Source organism: Ochlerotatus camptorhynchus, unplaced genomic scaffold (genome assembly GCF_037179485.1).
Source record: "Ochlerotatus camptorhynchus isolate MF236.1 unplaced genomic scaffold, CSIRO-AGI_Acam_v1.1 ptg000120l, whole genome shotgun sequence".
Lineage (NCBI taxonomy): Eukaryota > Metazoa > Arthropoda > Insecta > Diptera > Culicidae > Ochlerotatus > Ochlerotatus camptorhynchus.
The window spans coordinates 379,120-397,783 of record NW_027040610.1 but is presented as its reverse complement, the minus strand read 5'-3'; the positions used below and the strand labels follow the sequence as shown (position 1 = coordinate 397,783).

Below are 18,664 nucleotides of genomic sequence, written 5' to 3'. Positions count from 1 at the left end.
TTTTTTTTTTAACTTCACAAATCAAAGCCAATCAAAACTGCTATCCCGGGGAACAAGTAGTGATCTGATCGAAGATGGTCGGATTTTTTCCTTACCTATTGTTGTTAACTATTGTTTGAGCAAATTTTGCCTGTTCTTGAAAATGGCCAGCGACTGTCGTCGCTTCGCGAGAATTTTTGAACTTCGAAAATTGTATAAGGCAAATTGGGGGTGGAGGAACTTTTCTTTTGAAGGGTTAAAACTTGGCTTTGATTTGTGATGAATCTCCGTCATGCTTCTGGGGGACGTTTTCATGGTGATGTTCGTTTTAACGACGTCCATAGTTGAAGGATTTTCTTCTCTTCTAGCATTTGTCTTCTGTTCGTGTAAATAACAGGTACTTTGAAGTAATTGTTTTCTCTTCACCGGTCTAACTCGCTGTTTTGCACATCCGCGTGGAAGTTAAAAAATAGAATTTCCTAGTCAAAACAAGACAAATGCTTCCATTACTGTATCTTGCAGTTATGCAGCAAGTATTCACAGAACGCTTTGAAAGTTCTGTAAACGTAAAGCGTTTTGCGAACACCCCTACATCATTTTATTTATGGATAATAAAAAATAGAAATCCTGTACTTCTGTAAAATCTTTTAGTACGAAACATTGGCAGTCAATGCGTTCGAATACTGAAAATACAAATCTAGATTGCACTTAAAATGGAAAAGCTATCCAGCGGAATTCTAAGGCAAAGTAGTACAAAAGAGAAAGTATGCTACTGTCCTAAAACGTTATTTATTGATAGAGATCACAATTGGTTTGCCTGGATTAACCATTGTTTACGATATTGATTCGATTGCTTCGTTTTGCTTCCGTTCAAACAAGCGACTCACCCTGTGTGGGGCTTTTTAGATCGAGTATTAGTCAAAAATGGTCACCCTAATTGACTGCAAATTCAAATTTACATACCGGAGATTCTGGATGTCAGATATTATGACGATGGCAAATTATACGTAAATTTGAATTTTTGCTAAGCTGTTCGATAAACTTTTACATTCCATTTTGACGTCGCTTGTTTTTTTTTTTTGAATTCTTGTTTCCGCTGTTTCTGGCCATTTAGCCATACTAAGAGTAAATCATAGATGATTTATTTTTCTCTCAAGTCGATCACTTTTTCCTCATTCTTCAAATACGCTTGAAATGCCATGTCTGTCTAACTCGGAGCATCTTTCGAATGATGGAAAAAGCTGTCAACGCTAAGGATGTTTTAAAAAAGGAACACATAGATTTATTCCCATCGAAAAACCGACGAATTTTGCTATTAGTTAGTGCTTCCGTTTCACAGCTTAGGGTGGTTGTTGTTGAATTAAAGCCGAAACAGAAACACCTATCGATTTTATTGAGATTAAATACACAGGATAGCGGAAGAGTTTACTTTTCAGAAAGCTCATCCCGTTTCAAATATGACCTGGGAAAAGCACCCGCAGATCGTGTGTTGTTAGTATGATCCTGTGTTTTTACTACCGTGGAGAACCAATCCTTCTTAAACGAAGGATCCGGCCTCCGTTTGCTTATCCTATACTGAAAGTTGTCAATCGAAACAGCAGAACATCGATTGAACTGGGCTTGAGTAAACTTATCGGAACAGGATGGTTTTAATTCAATCGAATTGAATCTAGTGCCCAGTTCAGTTGATATCATGAGCCATTTCTGCAACAACGGTATTTTCTGAATAATGAAATGAATCCGGAAATCATTCGTACGGATTTTGTGACATATGTTCCTCCATTCCGATATTCTGCTTGATATATGAATCCATTTTCCGGCACAGTAATGCATTTTCCGGTGGAGCAATGCATCGAAATGGAGAAAATACAGCCACAGGAAAAAAAAAGAATTAAAGAGAATGATTGAGTCTTTAGATACAGATAAAGACCACACACAATGGTTTTGTGGTTGCGAAATTAGAAATGATAGAATATGCTACTCTGTTTACCAAGTTTTCATTGTTCCAATTAGTTGCATAAATGTTTTGAATGAAAGGGGAGACGCGTGTATGTAACGGTTTTGGTCGGTTTTCGTATGTTTCAACAAGTTTTATCACTCTCTAATTTTGATCGAGAGGGCAACAATTATCGATTGTTTGCTTTTCTTCCCGCACTCTGCCCCTTTCACCGTGAGCACAGAACCAAAATGTACATTTTTTCTAGGTTTTGTAGTTAAGTAAAGTCCACATGAAACTTAACTCTTACAAATTCATTTTTGTCAAAAAACATAAATAACCGGAAAATAAACCAACAAAAACTGGATTATGAAATGATCTTTTCTATGACATGAATTGATGAGGACGTTTGAATGAGCCCGATTGTTTGATGGGCTGCGAGCGGAACACCTTGCGCCTTACGCATTCGAGAAACTACTATCAGTTAGAAGAGTAGTCTTTCTTGTTAATTAACTGTATACCTACTACTGCTGTCTGCTAAGGATATTGCCACACGCTCCAATATTTTCTCTCGCTCGAATGTTTTGACATCAATTTGCCATTTTACCTTGTTTGTATATTTCCAATTTCCCTTTGCAATTCTTCACTGTTTAAAAACGTGCCTCAAGCTTAACGACAACCCTGAAGGCGAAGATGTTCTTCCCTGTTTCACGTGGTTTGCTGGTAGGTAGTTCCTGTACTCGCCTTAGTTTTTGTCTGTAGTTGTAGTTGGTGTAGATGAGTGTCTTTGTTATTACTAATCGAGTCTAGCTGATTGCAGATTATGCACACTTCTTCTTTGAGTGGTAGGAAGCAGAATTGAACTCGGCACTCACGACGACGCTAGCTTCTCGGAACTCGTTGATTCACATTCCCCCTGACAAGGAAAGATGTTCCTGCGGTCTTATCGACTCCAAATTGTCTATTTACAAAAACGGGTTTCTGATCGTTCCCTTCCTATCGATGATTGCTACCAGTGCCGATTCGTTCGCCTCACATGTGCTCTTCATTTCTGCAGCCACTTTTACTGTCTACAATTTGTTGAGATACCAAAAAGTGTTGGATGTTGTTCTACACCTTCTTTTTTTCCTCGATGCCTACACATGGATGATCCCATGCTTGTTGGTTTGGTTGATTTGCACATCATTTCACTCTTACATCCGTCCTTGCACGCGATTATCTCGGTCACTCCAGGATTTCTCCGCAGGCACTCGAATCCCAATACGTCTTTCGCACAATAGTATAGTAGTTTAAGGTTGTGGGTATTTGTATGAATTCATCAGCATTTTCTTCCCTCCTCCAATAGAACGCTCTCAAAAAAGTTTTCCATCCGTTGAACAAAAAGTGTAATAATTTGAAGACTCCATTTCTCTCTGTTGTAGCTGTGGATGTGACGACTGCGTAAACACCCACGACTGCCCGGCGATCCTTCCTCCTTCCTGCTTGCTTGCTTGCTCCCATTTCAACCAACTCCATGTTCATTTTTCCTGGTGTAATTCTTGTTTTTTTTTTTAATTTTCTTACGGATCAGCGCTGCTGTACTTTTTGTGTCAGGCTGTGACTGTTTTCTGTTGATCGGGTGGATTCGCAAATAGCGTGATCACCGGTGCTGCCGAGGGATGTACTACAACAGGTCAGCACATCTTTACGTGGGGACTACTACTGACTTATTTGCTAATGTTTTGTTCCTCATGTGTGCTATTTTGATCCTCCGGTCGAGGCACATAAAGGGCGGGATCGATCACCTTCGGGATGGGCTTAATTTCAGTGCCCAGCTCCTTCTCAATGCGGTGAAGATCGAATCGATCTTCGTAGGTGATCAGATTGATGGCGATACCTGTGCGGAAGTAAGTAATAAGATGGAATTCGTGATTAGTTTGAACAGATTTTTCGGAGCTGTTAGCAAGTGATAAAATTTCCTTTTAAACAATTACAGAAAAAAGTAAACATTTCAGTATAATCTGGAACAAGTTAGTCGAGTGAAGCGGTTTAAGCAAGGTTCTGTAGATACAAGTCGCCTTAGGGATAAGTTAAAAATCTAGAGTAACATTTGAAATGGGCCTATGTCCAAAACGTAAACAAATCGGGTTTTGATACCATTCTTTAGCACCGCTTGATAGCTACTAATCGTGTAGGAAAGTTCCGCATAATCGAGAAAAATCATTAAAAATAACTCGATTTTCGAAACGGCCGATCAACGAAATTTTTCGATTCATGAATAGGCCCGCACGCTGAAACGGCCAACCATTCATTTATTTCATTTCATTGATAAGCCTAGTGACGTAGAAGGGCCGATGATTGAAAAATTTCAAACCAAAGCTAGGCCCTACTGCTTGAGGCAGGGCCGATGATTTGTTTTGAATTTATTTGACGTTGCGAAAAGGCTTAGCAAAGGGCCTACCATTTCTCATGACAAGCACAACGGCTTAACAAAAAGGGCCTATCCATTGAAAAATTCACAAAAAAGGCTTATTAATTTATGAAATTATATTGTTATCGATTTTCTTATGTTTTTGAAAGATTTTCGTATATTTTGGATGTTTTATACTGAGATACAGTTACTATTGTTATTGTGAACAACTACTAAACTAAAATACTTCAATTTTCTTAAATATGAATTGAATTGGGGCGGTCAAAATTTAAAATTCATTTTCTGGTTTGTTTACGTTTTGGACATAGGCCCATTTCAAATGTTACTCTAGAAATGGTCAACTTCAGTCCAACAATTGTTAATAGATCCAAGTTTGTAAAGGGTTCTTTTTTTTCAAGTACAGTAGGGGAAATGACGGCTTCGGCATGACAGACTATTTTCGGCAACCCAAATTGAAACACTATTTTCACTGGATTTTCTTACGAAAACACTTCGCTGAATGCATGCAAGATTCTTTATGCTTTCAGCTTCAATTTGACTATATTTTTACCACAGAGAAAAAGCAATCTAGTTAGGTTTTCTTGAAATGCAACACACGCACTACAAATTGTAGCTGATTTCGAGTTGCCGATAATAGAACAGCAGATTTACATGCAGTTCAAATGGAACGGTTGCCGAAGAAAAACAGGTTGCCGACAATACTCGCTCTCAGAGAAGATTGGAGCTTTGCAAAACCGTTTCAATTTTGAGAATTCTTTCGACTGAAATTGTTAGAGCAGCTGGCAGCAAAAGATTGTAAACAAACCAATATTGCATAGGTATGTGTGCGTTCCTTAGAGAAAAAGGCTATAGAAAGAAGGTCGCTGGTTAGGTTGCCGAGAATACATTGGCGTTGACGGTGACTCTGTAGCTCTTTACTCCAATGAGAAAATCCATAAGCAAACGTCAGACTGTGCATGAAACATGGCGGACTTTGTACTATCCTTTCACTCCACCGAAAATTCCCATAAGAAACTGTCTATATTTGCTGGAAGAGACGATTTATCGACGGTGCCGTCAACGCCAATAAATTCCCCAAATTGATTTTTTATTTCTTGTTTTGTCGTGTCTCGAAAAAAAAATCGAGTTAAAAAAATAATTGAAAAATTCCGTTGAAGAATTCTAAAAACATTTTTCAAATCCGATAAATTTGAAATGTTTTGTAATCCTGACAGTGTATGCATCGGGGTCTTTTAAAAAAATATGTTCGAAAGTAGAATGGAAGGGTTCGCATTGACTTAGAAATACAACAGTACTCCTGCAATGATTTATGTAGGTATCTAGAAGTGCTCCTTGAACGAAAAAGCTCGAAAACCCCAGCCTTAGAAGATTCAATTGACGCAACATGTGACACTTACCGAGATGCCCGAAACGCCCGGATCGACCGATTCTGTGCAGATAGGTCTCCGCCATCTTGGGGAAATCAAAGTTAATAACAACGTTCACAGCCTGTACGTCGATACCTCGCGTGAAGAGATCGGAGCAGACCAGATTCCGGCACAGTCCGGATCGGAAGTCATGGAAAACGCGATTTCGGTGCGCCTGTTGCATCTTGGCGTGGATGTAGTAGCAACAGTAGCCAAGCTCGGTGATCTTTTTCGCCAGCAGTTCGACACGCTGTGTCGAATTGCAGAAGATGATCGATTGGTTGATCTGCAGCTTCGAGAACAGGGTATTGAGGCAGTGCACCTTCTGTCGCTCCTGGACGAACGCATAGTACTGGGTGACACCCTTCAGGGTTAGCTCCTCCATCAGGTTGATCTCGTATGGCTCGCGCAGATGCTTTTCCATGAAATTCTTCACGCTCAGTGGGAATGTCGCCGAGAACAGCAAAATCTGGCGCTCTTTTGGCAATTTCATAATGACATGATCCAGCATGCCCTTGAAGTCTTGCGACAGCAGCTTGTCCGCTTCGTCTAATACTAACATACGGCAGTTGGCCATATTCGCCACCTCCTTGTCCATCAGATCCAGTATACGGCCGGGCGTGGCGATGATCACTTGAACTGGGGAAGAGAATTTCCACAAACGATTAAAAATCTGCCCACTGGTCCCGACAAATGACGAATGATTCGGTCATTATCAGATAATTTGGCATTAAAGTTTTTGCATCAATGAATACCCTCGAAGGATAACTCAATGGCTGAGAGAATAATCATCACGTGAAACGAAATTATAAGCTTCCCATAAAGTTAACCCCGCCCCAGACTTACCTTTCTGATATATTCTCATAATATCATCCTTGAGGTTGGTACCACCGGTGGTCACCATTACCCGGATATGCATGTGCTTTGCGAGTTCAATGCAAATCTGTGATGTTTGCAGTGCCAGCTCACGCGTTGGCACAATGATCAGCGCTTGAATGTAATCCTTGGTCGGATCGATTTGCTCCAGTACAGGGATGCTGTACGCGCCCGTTTTGCCGGTACCGTTTTTGGCCCTCGCCAAGATGTCCTTACCTACTAGTGCGATCGGGATGGCTGCTTCCTGAATCGGGGACGGCTTCTCCCATCCCTTCTCGAAGATACCCATCAACAACTCCCGCTTTAGGCAAAACTCCTCAAACTCGTTACCTCGAGTATCCGTTACATCCTACAGGGGGGTGAAAAAACGAGACAACGAGACGATTAAGAATCTTCGCACATGACTTATCTTCAAATGACGAATGATTCCGTCAAAATCAGATTCTTTGGCATTAAAGTTTTTGCATCAATGAATACCCTCGAAAGGATGACTCAATGGCTGAGAGATAATCATCACGTGAAAAGATATAACTAGATAGAGCTGGAATTAGGGCCTAACAGCTTTTGTAAACAATGACTTCAATCGATGATTTTTAGAAATTCAAAGCTCGCCCACGCAAACCAATGTTGGTCTGCGTGGGCGTGCTTTGAGTTCTTAGAAATCATCGATCGAAGTCATTGTTTACAAAAGCTGTTACGCCCTAATTCCAGCTCTATCTAGATAAGAGCTACTCATAAACCATGCTCAAGAAAATGCTTACACTTGTCTTAATTCTATTATCTTTGGGCGGTAATTTGAGTTTGGCTTTCCATCCCATGTCATCCATTTTGTTCTCGCTGCAAAGAAAGTGAAAAGAAAAAAAAAAAAAAATCAGTATCAATCAATAATCGCAACTGCAATAGCTGGCTGATATTTTGAAAGCCGACACTTACCCTTTCTGGCTGAGGTGATTATTAGAATTCAGCGTTTCAGTCATCATGATGATTGTAGTAGAGTGCGTCTAGCTTGGCTTGTTTTACTCTACTGGTATTTTTTCTTCTCTTACTAATGGATTCTGTTTTGTTTTACACTTATACTACAAACGTCACTGCTTTGCTTTTCCAATAGTTATAAAAAACGACTCGCGGGATGATGTGCTCTTGCTCGTATTTTATCGTAGAACCGCGCTCTTCCACTCCGTTACCGTTTTGCTTTGCTTCTTTTCTGTTTCACGGGTTAAAACTATTTCTTATTTTTAGGTTTGCTTACAACTTCAGAGGTTGACGTGTACTCACACTACTTCAAGTTCTTTTGCTTTTTTTCCGTGTAATCTGTGTATATTTTTCTTGTTGTTATCTTAGGATCATTTGCTTCGTTTGGATCCGTTCTTCAACTTGATTTTCTTCGTGTTTTGTTTTTACAGCTAATATATAAATAATAAATTAAAAAGTCTTGCTCTCTTCACTTCTTCGATTTCCTTCTCTTTTTTTTTTGCTCTAGGATGGTTGTGTCTCTTCTTATCACTTAAAAAACTTTTGTAACACCATGCACTTTGTTTGAATATTACGATTGATAAGTCTTTTTTACTGTACAATTAAATGTGCTATTTTTTTTATTGGTTAGTGAGCTGCCACAAACTCGACACAAATCGTCGGCTGGGCCCGGTTTCGCTCAATTGTCTGTTTTGTTTTGTTTTTTCAACGCTTTTGATTCGACAGAGAACTTGTTTCTTCTTCGGAGGAGGAGGATCACAGTTTTACCGACACATCTGGGCTGGGCGTTTGCTAATTTGATCACAGTGTCGTCTTTTTCGCTCGGGGGAATAATCTCCCGCAAAGGATGATGTTCGAACACCAAAATGCTCGTGCAGGATTGCAGTCGTATGCTTACCCCCGTTTGCTCAGATGTACAGATTTGCTGAAAAGATGAGAAAAAAAAACAAACCATTAACGCATTATAGTCAAGTCATGTGAAGAAGGCAGCGAAAAATTTAAGCGATTACGAAGGAAATGCTCCGTTTTTTTTTCGACCTTCTCGGTCTCATCGATAAGGCGTCGTGCGATAACAGCGCAACCGATTTACTAGTTAGTAGCAAGGTGAAACCTCTACGATAGCTAAAGTTACGTACTTAACCACATAAATCGAATTGATAACGTGTCCTTTCTTTTAAGCGTGGACACTGTGCAAGTTCCGTAAGAAAAACAATGTTTGAAAAATTGCAGCGATGCAAAAAAAAAAGTTTGGTGCTTTGTGACTAATCAAAAGCAAATTCAGGTTTAGCTGGAATGTTTATAAATTTGTTTACATCCTGTATAAGCTTTACTTTAAGTCCGAATTTGATCAAGCTTCAGTTTGGCATTATGACCAAAAGGAAAGTGAGAGAATGGAGGTTATTCCGAAAGTCGAAGCTAGTCACTAGTGAAGTTAGAATAGTCACGTCACCACGACTTGACTTTTCTCACTTCACTAGTGACAAAAGCCACTTCGACTCTCGGAATAACCCCTATTGAGACTGAGTGTTGGTAAGTGAATGATACGCCAGGACGTGAGAAGTGGGTGGGTGAAAAATAAGTGAATGATAAGTGACTGTGTGATTAGTGACAAATGAGTTAGCATATGATTTTTTGCAATGTGATTAACAAATGATATCTATGTGTCGGACACATACTTAATATGTGTAACACTTAAACACCAATGCAATCAAGATAGACGCTGCTCGATTGGCTCTGGCTTTGACAGTTCGTTTGGTTAAAAGCCAGCCAGTCCGCTTCTCTTTTATACTAGACCCTCTCTAGTTTCGTCTAAAGAGGCTGAATTTATAAAGAGACAAAATTGGAACAATCGATTGTCTGTCAAAGTCATAGGAAAAGTCATTCCAATCGAGCAGAAGACCTGTCAAATGGATAAGATGTCACCTCTTTATAAATTCAGGCTCTTTAGTTTCGTCCTATTCGCCTTTAAAACTGATACCAGACAAACAGACATAAAACTAAAGTTGTTCATAGCACACGCAATTAAAGGTCAATTTAAATGTCCTTTAGTTGGTAATACCACCAACTGTGGAGCACATAGTCAATTCCCTTGCGTTTGACGTTTACACACTAACGCCATCTGTTCAGCGTACTACCCAGCAGATGGCGGTAATGTTTTAGCTACAATGTTTTACAGTGAGAATTATTCAATGCGTTATGTCTGTTTATCTGTGCGAATACGTTGTCGAATATGTTTATTTAACTTTCGCAGGCTTAGCCGATTTCTTAGCTCATATTTAAACATGTAGTCAAAAATCTTATCAACAATCAGTTCCAGGGCTGATAGTGGGTATGTGATGTAATAGCACCGACAAACCGACAAGAAGGACCATAGCAAAAACAATAAAATTTATGACCAAAGCACACTACTGACATCTGGCTCCGTGTTCGCGGGAAATATTTAGCTAAGCCATGAACCCGCATGCAGAAGTTTAAAATTGGTTCGTGTCTGATCTACTCTGGACAATTTTTTTTTATCTAGATCCAAAAATCCTACGGTTTTGACAGTTCAGATCGCTGCACATTTAAATCGGCCGTTTATGGTTTACGGACATAAGTCAGATTTAAGCAGGGTGGCCATTGAATTTTTATTTTCAAATTCCCGGTTTTCCCGGTTCAAATCTTACAAATTTCCCGGTTGTTAATATTTTACAAAAAACGAAATTGAATGTAAGGAAAGGAGTTTACTAAAAGGATAAAATAAAAGTGATTAAGAAGGTTCCCAAGATTCTGGGGCTTTGAAATTGGCGTAGTCTAAAACTAGAACTTTTCTTCAAAATCTGTGATTAATAACCATCTTTGTGATGCAAGATTTAGAGAAAAAATAAATAAAATGTGAGATAAATTTTTTTTTCAAGATCACATATTTGAAGAAAAAAATCATTCGCTCTGAGACTTGGAAACATTTTAAGGATGATAACAAATTACAGAACAATCGATAGAATCTAGCGGACAAACCCTGGAATTTTCAGTAAAATTTAAAAGAATTCAAAGCGTTTTCGAAGGAGAAGTTCTGAGCAGAATTCTAGAATTATTCTGACATGAAGTCCTTAGAAATTGTTAGATGAATTTGGAGGGATTTCTTTGGAGAAGAATGCAAGTTCTAAATAAAATTCTTAGGTAGTTTTAGAGGATTTCAAAAGGAGTTGTGAAGAACAAAACTTTAAGGAAAATTCCTACGTGATTCTGAACAGATTTGTATGGGACGGAGATGAACTAGCCTACGAAGATGAACAACGAAAAATTATAACCCCGGAAAAGAATAATTCAGTTTCGCTTTTTAAAAATATTTGTTTCTAAAGTCCAGCATCTTCAATATTTTCTTTTAAGGCCCATGTACTTAACATCTGAAATTGAAACGACAAAGATTAATTTGCAATATTGCTGAGTGATTAAATTCTTAGCACATTAAGACGACAAACTGAAGAAAATTATGCACTAAATAGAGCAAGACATTTATTTGGTAAAGGATCACTCTGTTGTAATGGTTTATTCTGGAATTCTGGTGTAAAAATGTGTTCCTATGGTGTGGTAACGCCCAATTCTTACTTCCACTTCTAACTCACTCTGCACATTTTTGTCTATCTTGGTTTTTAAACAAACTATTTACTAAGTTTATACTTGATGCAAATCGTGGATCTTGATTAGATCGCAATGAAATCTTGATTCACCGAAACTGAATTATTCTTTTCCGGGGTTATAATTTTTCGTTGTTTAAAATTCTCATGATATGAATTCCAGAATTAACTTGAAATTCTGCTCTGAATTATCATGGAATTCTTCTGAAATAAACCAGAAAACACTCCTCGTAATAATTACTGTTGAATTCTTTTTGGAATTTCCTTGCAACACCTTCTCAGAATTTAATTGGAATCCTTCTTAGAATTTCCTTGAACCTATTCGGAGACTTCGATTCCTTTGAAAATCTTTTCAAAAATTTCTGTTAGCTCTTTTCAAAACAGCAGAAATCTTTCGAAATTTTATTAAGAAACCCTTTGAAGTATTTTAAACAATTTATTTCTAAATATCAGCATTTTTTGCAATCAATTTTGTTGGAATTCTGTGATGAATCTTTCGCACTAGGTTTGAAATTATTGCCAGAACACTCTTATAGAACTCTGTTTCTTGTTGAGTTTTGATCATGATTCTCTTCTTTAAATTCATCTGTCATTTTCCTCATGATCCCCATACAAATATTTTTTCTTTTTTTTAATGATCAAATTCAAGGATTTAGACCAATTTAGACAATTTTAAAGATCTAGGATATACACACACAGGAGAGGAACATCGGATCAGAAAGTGGCTCCACTTATGATTTGCGAACACTAGCGCACCTAGCGGTAGAAGGCATTTTCTGCCTACAGTTAAGATAGGCAGCATGCTATGATAGTGTGAGTGCACATAGAAAGCCCGTGTGGAACGCTACCAAAAACCCATCGCTTGTTGAGCAGAAAAATGAACCACTTTTTGATTCACCGATTTGTTTGCACTTCCTCTTCTGTTCTGTGATATACACCGGCATGCGCCGCTATTATATTGAACACAGCCTTAGATGAAACGATGCATTTAACAACGTGAAGAACTGCAGTCTAGATTTAATATGATTTTCATTTTGGTTTAGCGAGTTTAGCAAGGGGGTCTTATGAAGGCCAAATCTCAAGGCCACATTCCAGACCGTGAGTGGATCATGGTGATCACTTCTAACTATGTCTAAAATGAACCACATGCCCCAAACAACCTCTAGAACCTCTCCCATACACTCTCCATGCTGAATCTTGAGTCCCCTCATATCATTGCATGCGAAATAATAACCTAATGCAGGTCAATTTAATATGCCTAAATGAATTACAGTCAACTCTCCACAGCTCGATGTCCGCTAAATCGATATCGAGCTATAGAACCATAAAGGGCGAACACGAAATTATTGCCACACATTCAACAGGGCATAACTTTTTACCATTGGGTAAAAATCAACCAAATTTTGCACACTTTCTCATTGATGTGTATTATTGTGTACATGCTGTCAAACTCGAAGTCGTGTTTTTCGATTCAACGAAAATGGAGGTGAACCAACGCGAGTTGAGAGAACAAATTATTTCCAAACACCTGGAATTTCCTGACCTGTCGCAGTTGGGAAAAATGTTGAACATTCACCATTCAACCGTCTCCAGAGTGTTGAAGCGGTTCCAAGAGCGGTTGACGTTGGACCACGGCAAAGGAGCTGGAAGAAACCGGGACCGGAGAACAAAAAGACGGAGGGAAAGGTGAAGCGGATGATTAAAGCAAATCCCAACGTCTCAAGCCATGATTTGGCTAAAAAGATCGGCATGTCGCAGAGCTACGTCCAGAATGCAAAGAAGAGAGCTGGACTACATACATACAAGGTACAGAACTTCCAAAACCGCGATGAGCGGCAACAATCGACGGCTAAAACTCGGGCACGGAAGCTCTACGAGAAGATGCTGACAAAATATGGCTGCTGTGTGATGGACGACGAAACGTATATAAAAGCCGATTTTAAGCAAATTCCGGGGTTGGAGTTTTTCACCGGCAAGAGCAAGTTCGATGTGGACGACAAATTTAAGAAGAAGAAAATGTCGAAGTTCGCCTCCAAATATCTCATTTGGCAGGCCATCTGCTCTTGCGGACTGAGGAGTGAGCCTTTCGTGACAAAGGGCACAGTAAATGGCGAGATCTACAAATCTGAGTGCCTCGAGAAGCGCCTTTTGCCGTTCTTGCAGCAGCACGACGAAGCTCCGCTATTTTGGCCAGATTTGGCATCATGCCACTATTCTAAAAGTGTCCTGGAGTGGTATGAGGCCAATTCTGTCCATTTTGTTCCAAAGGACATGAATCCGCCAAACTGTCCGGAGCTGCGCCCGGTGGAGCAGTACTGGGCAATAATGAAGCGGGAACTTCAGAAGAGCAAGAAGACAGTCAAAGACGAGAAGGACAACATATATTATAAGAAAATTGGCATGACATTTTCGGTGTCGCAATAATTTCGTGTTCGCCCTTTAGTAAACATGAAATTTCATGGCTACTGTGGTGGTGGTCTCCTATGGGGATTGGTGCTCTATAACTCGATAATTCTATAACTCAATTGTCCCTTCAATATCGAGTTGTAGAGAGTTTGTTCACTGTAGTTGTAATTATAATATGAACAATAATGACAGTATAATATACTAATTGAATAAAATGAATATTTATCTGTTAATAATGATCGAGATTGGTGAAAAGTAAGGGACGTTGTTAATTGATTTTATCACCACAGAGTTAGTGACAATAGCGCGATTGTATATTATTATGATGCTGATTAGACGAATCCTGGGAAAGCATCATCTTCGTCGTTAGAGAAACCTCTGAAATCCGGGATGTTCAGTTGATCATCGCTACTTGATTGTGGTAAGCTCCAACCGGTATTATCCTCGGATTAAATCCCTATCAAGAATCTCCGGCTGCGTTAATCAATGCGAACATAAGCAAATATTTCGCATTTCATCCAAACAGGAACGGTATCAAAAGTTAATCCGAGTTGAATCTTACCGCCATGAGAGTCTCTTCCGAGTCATCGTTTTCTTATTGCAACATTTCAGTGAACATTCTTGTCGTGGCTGTTTTAAACTCTCTTCAGTTATTAGTCACCTATTGGCAATAATCCGCCGATCGACCGCTTCCTTCTACAACGTGCCTTGCGCTGGTATTCCATGTTAAGCATGGTCTCCAATTTTCTTCTTTTCCGGGATCCCATACTAAAGAGCTTTCCTGATAATCTGTTTTGATGGTTCTGTTTTTATGAAAATAAAATGATGTTCTATCCCTCTATCATGGTTATATGTTGATCCAGCGTGCAGATAGTTAATATCGTTGACTTATTCAAAACTTTCTCGCCTTGATCTGAAGAAAAGAAAATCGCCACTCAATCACACCAAATTCAAAGGTAGCTTAACTGTGTGATGTCGCATGCCAAAAGTTTTGAACCAAATAATAACATTTTTTTAATTTTTGCGGCCATTAGACTCAATTATTTAGAAAAAAAAACAATTCATAGTTAAAATGATAATTCGATACATACTACACTAGTACATAGTTGAATTCCAACTAACTTTTGGTCCATCACAATTGGCTAGGTGCATCTTTCAAAATGCAAAGATACAGACAAGACCTGGGACCTGGTTGTAGTTAAGCATTCCTCAAGGTTATGCCAATGCCCAGGGAAGAACTGCAGTCTAGATTTAATTGTAGATCTATGTTAGCCATGAGTATTCAAAAAAAAATTCTCTTCTTTGTAGCCGCTATAGCGACCATAGATTTTCAGAATTTGGCAAATCGCAACCAATTATCAAGTTACACTTTGAAATGTATGTTAGGCTTTTTTTTCCTTTGGTTTTATTTCGGACTTCAAATAATAAAAATTGAAATTGTATTGAATTCAGACAAGTGGAACTAAACCGCGACATACCGAAAAATCTGGAGCCTCAAATGCAAATCCGCGCAAAACCGCGAAATTAATTGAGAACTCTTAACGCCTGTTATATGCCAACCAATGCATGAATTCTCGCGTAACATTTGCATGGGGCCTATCGATCAGCTTTTGTGAACAAGTCTTACCCTTTCGCGAAAACTGAAGTACGCCCACGCAAACCAAGAGTTATATTCGAAAGGTAAGAATTTCCCTAATAAAAATTATATGGTTAATTTGCTTAACGACGTGTTCTGGGTATCATCCAAACCATTTGTAGAATAGTTCAATGATTTGGGTTATCGTTCGTTTATGGTTATTTTTTATTAGGGTTCCCCTTCCCGATGATGTTGGTTTGCATAGGCGACCTTCGATTCGCTTGGAGAAGGCCTTACAAGTTTTGTTTACAAAAGCTTTTCAAATCAAGAACGACATGTGAAAAGGGCATAGAACTTTTTGTAAACAAACCTTATGCCCTTTTCTCGCCACCCATGTCACCAACGCAAACCATCGACATCACCGGTAAGGGGAAGCTATCTCCTTCCCAATGATGTTCTTGGTTTGCATGGGTGACCCTCGGTTGACGAGAAAAGGGCCTACAAAGGTTTGTTTACAAAAAGCTTGTATGCCCTTCTCACATGTGGCTCTTGAAATGATTTGTATATTGTGTGGCACAATGATTTTCTATGGAAAGACGAGAAAATTGCCATCCCCCAAGATTTTTCAGACCGAACCCGACTACTCCGGCTTGTTAATAAATACCGTGCCTTAACGGCCTCCCTCGTACTCCAACTTCCTAAAGACGTACACTGAACTTAACTGAGGCAAACAAACTTCTTATGTTATGTTGGTTTGCGTGAGTGTGCCTTGAATTCCTAGAAAGTATCGAGAAAAGCCATTGTTTACAAAAGCTGTTACGAGCTAATTCCAACTCTATCTGGACTTAGGAATTCCTTGGCTGTTTACACTTATGCTCAACCAACTAGCATGACTTGCAACTGTTCCTGAAATCTCATGCTGGTAGATGCTGACGCCCTGTTTACATTATGCTGGCTACTTTTTAGTACAGTTCTAGACACTAGCGCTAGCAGCCTTATGAAACTGGACAATTTTGATTTCATAAGACACGTATGAATTCTATAAGCGCGACTCATCATGATTGTCTTGCAATGTCTTATACGCTTTTAGCCTGGTCGACGGGTCCATACAAATTTCCAAAAATGTGTTACGACGTCTGCCTATGCAGGGGTTATACGTAGTTTATGAACAGCCCCTTGACTGCATTCAATTCATTTCAATTTACTACTACCTAGGGGAATCCATAAAACTGCTCCATTGTTATTTCCTTCCATTTTTATTAATTCTGATGAGCAATATGAACATGAAAATACTTCGGTGTATTGTATTTATCAGCAACAATAAAAAAAAAATCCTGAAGCAGTACCAATTTCAATCCTCCCGTTGAGGTTATGTCTGCCACAGCGTCGAAAATGGAGTATTACACGTAAGGTACACAGTCAAACAGTACAAAAACGCACACATAGCAAGAGACCAAGCGGGAAGCTAAAAAGAAGAAATTCCACCCGTCCTTCGTTCCGTACATTAACCAGCATTTTGAGGATGACTTTTTACGCTTTTTACAAATCGAGTTTTTATGCAATCACAGCAACTAACCGATAAAAGAGCTGACTGATGTCTATCACTCCAGCAGGGGGGAATTTGGTTTCAACTTCCTAAGTAGCAATTGTGGCCGGTTGAACATCGGAAGGAATATCGTTAGTTAAAGCGCAAGAAGTCTGTTGAACTCTCGCTTTTCATTTTACTTTCGACATTTAACATTCGTAAGGGTAGTGCCGAAATAATGTTAAAAATTTCTAAACTTTGCCACTTCTCTTTTGTGTCGCACTTTCTTTCAGCCAACAGTGGCTTCGTTTTCTTACTCGCTTCAGCAATATTCACCGAGACAAAAGAAAAGTGTAAATCCTGACGTCACTAAAAAATTCGTCGTCCACAAAACTCATCATTTTCAGCAACAAACCAGTATTTGCATACAATATCAAGTAGATTACATATTTTCCACCGATAAAACTGTAAAAATAGGACACAATTCAACAGGAAACCGCATTATTTGAGTGAAAAATCATCCGTCGACAAAATTAAATATGGCCTTCCGATCGCAGCGGCACTCATTTTTTTTTTCGGCTGCCATGTATAGCCATCAGCGAAACGTGTTCCATTTTTCGTAGTCACATTTCGATCACAAAAATCACGCAAAATTAGCCCCGATCTGCCACCAAAGTAAGACCAAAACATTCCCGAACCCTTGCTTACCTTGTAAGATTTTCGATTTTGCCACTGCTAATCTGTTTTGCGGTTGAATTTTTCTTAGATTTTATTCTTCAAACTTGCAAAAACTTTTTTCACGTCTTCTCTCTTGCGCTTTTACTTCTTTACTCGATGCCAACAATCGTATAATGAACAGCTAGCTGCCGCCGCTGTGCTGTGCGAGCTAGTCGTCCGGCTACGAGAAGATAACGGGCGCCCCGTTGCTGACGGATAGTGCCGCTTAACGAATCTCCGATGCTGCTGTCAAAAAAAATGGTGATGACGGTGCCTTTGTTGCTCTTTACTCTTATGGTAAAATCTCGTAAACAAACGTCAATTTGTGCGTGAAATATGGCGGACTTCATACTATCGCTTCACTCCACAGAAAATTTCCGTAAGAAACTGTCAATGAAGAGCCGATTTTCCGATGGTGCCATCAACGCCAATAAGTTTGTTATGCATGGGCGATGTTTTCGGTGCGCGACTGCCACATCGGCCAAATTGATACTGCTTGGGACTCAATACATCTTACACTGAACCAACGAGAAACGTAAATTTCACCTGAAAATTCAGGTAACTTCCTAAAGATAGTAATACCACAGACAAAGTAATACAGTACGAATTACTTGCTACACTTAATATTCAATGGCATGGTAATGAATTCAACTGGATTGACTGGTCGAGTTGAAGTGTCATACTGGTGAAAGTTATGTGAAATTCACGTAGGTTTTACGAATGAGATTTCTTTTTAGTGCTCTTTGCTTATTCATAAGTTCAATATGGTGACAATAGCAAATATGTGAACAATCCCTAGATCGTCTACTTGAAGTTTTCTAAGCGTGAGTTTAATATTAATAATTTAATCCTTGTTTATTAAATCCTAAATTAAATTGCAGAATGCGGAATCGGATTGATTGAGCTCCTCACAATCTCAATCCATATGATTCAAGATTTATTTCGACAAACGGAAGTCAAATGGAGGTTAAAAAAAGAAACGTTTGTAATCGAAATTTGAAGATGTCAATACACCAATACTTAATTTCCTGTTTCTACTATTTCATACAGAAAATGATTAATGAAAATGAAAATCTATGAGATAGAGTTGAATTGTAATCTAATAAAAAAAAAAATTAAATTTAGGGACTTTATCTGAAATTGAACAACATCGCAAATCAGTGAATTGTGTTTTTTTTTTGCTGTTTGAACTAAAATGCATTGTTTATGATAAATTCAATAAAATAATAAACCGAAATTAAAAT

At 38.8% G+C, this 18,664-nt stretch overlaps 1 protein-coding gene across 1 annotated transcript; it reads right to left on the bottom strand.

The window, feature by feature from the left end:
• Positions 1-333: 333 nt before the first annotated feature.
• me31B (ATP-dependent RNA helicase me31b) lies at positions 334-17,566 on the bottom strand. Its single transcript, XM_065220214.1, has 6 exons — positions 17,412-17,566; positions 7,541-8,504; positions 7,369-7,444; positions 6,578-6,956; positions 5,723-6,370; positions 334-3,791 (listed from the first exon to the last, which is right to left on the bottom strand). Exons 2-6 carry the CDS (start codon positions 7,585-7,587, stop codon positions 3,622-3,624), a joined length of 1,320 nt encoding a protein of 439 aa, XP_065076286.1. The 5' UTR covers positions 7,588-8,504; positions 17,412-17,566; the 3' UTR covers positions 334-3,621.
• Between the last annotated feature and the right edge of the window lie 1,098 nt (positions 17,567-18,664).

Excerpts from the sequence above, each read along its gene's own strand:
- me31B (XM_065220214.1), bottom strand. The coding sequence starts at position 7,587 with ATGATGACTGAAACGCTGAATTCTAATAATCACCTCAGCCAGAAAGG. Across the intron at positions 6,957-7,368 it reads ATAATAGAATTAAGACAAGT|GATGTAACGGATACTCGAGG; the intron begins GTAAGCATTTTC and ends ACCCCCCTGTAG. Across the intron at positions 6,371-6,577 it reads TATGAGAATATATCAGAAAG|TTCAAGTGATCATCGCCACG; the intron begins GTAAGTCTGGGG and ends TCTCTTCCCCAG.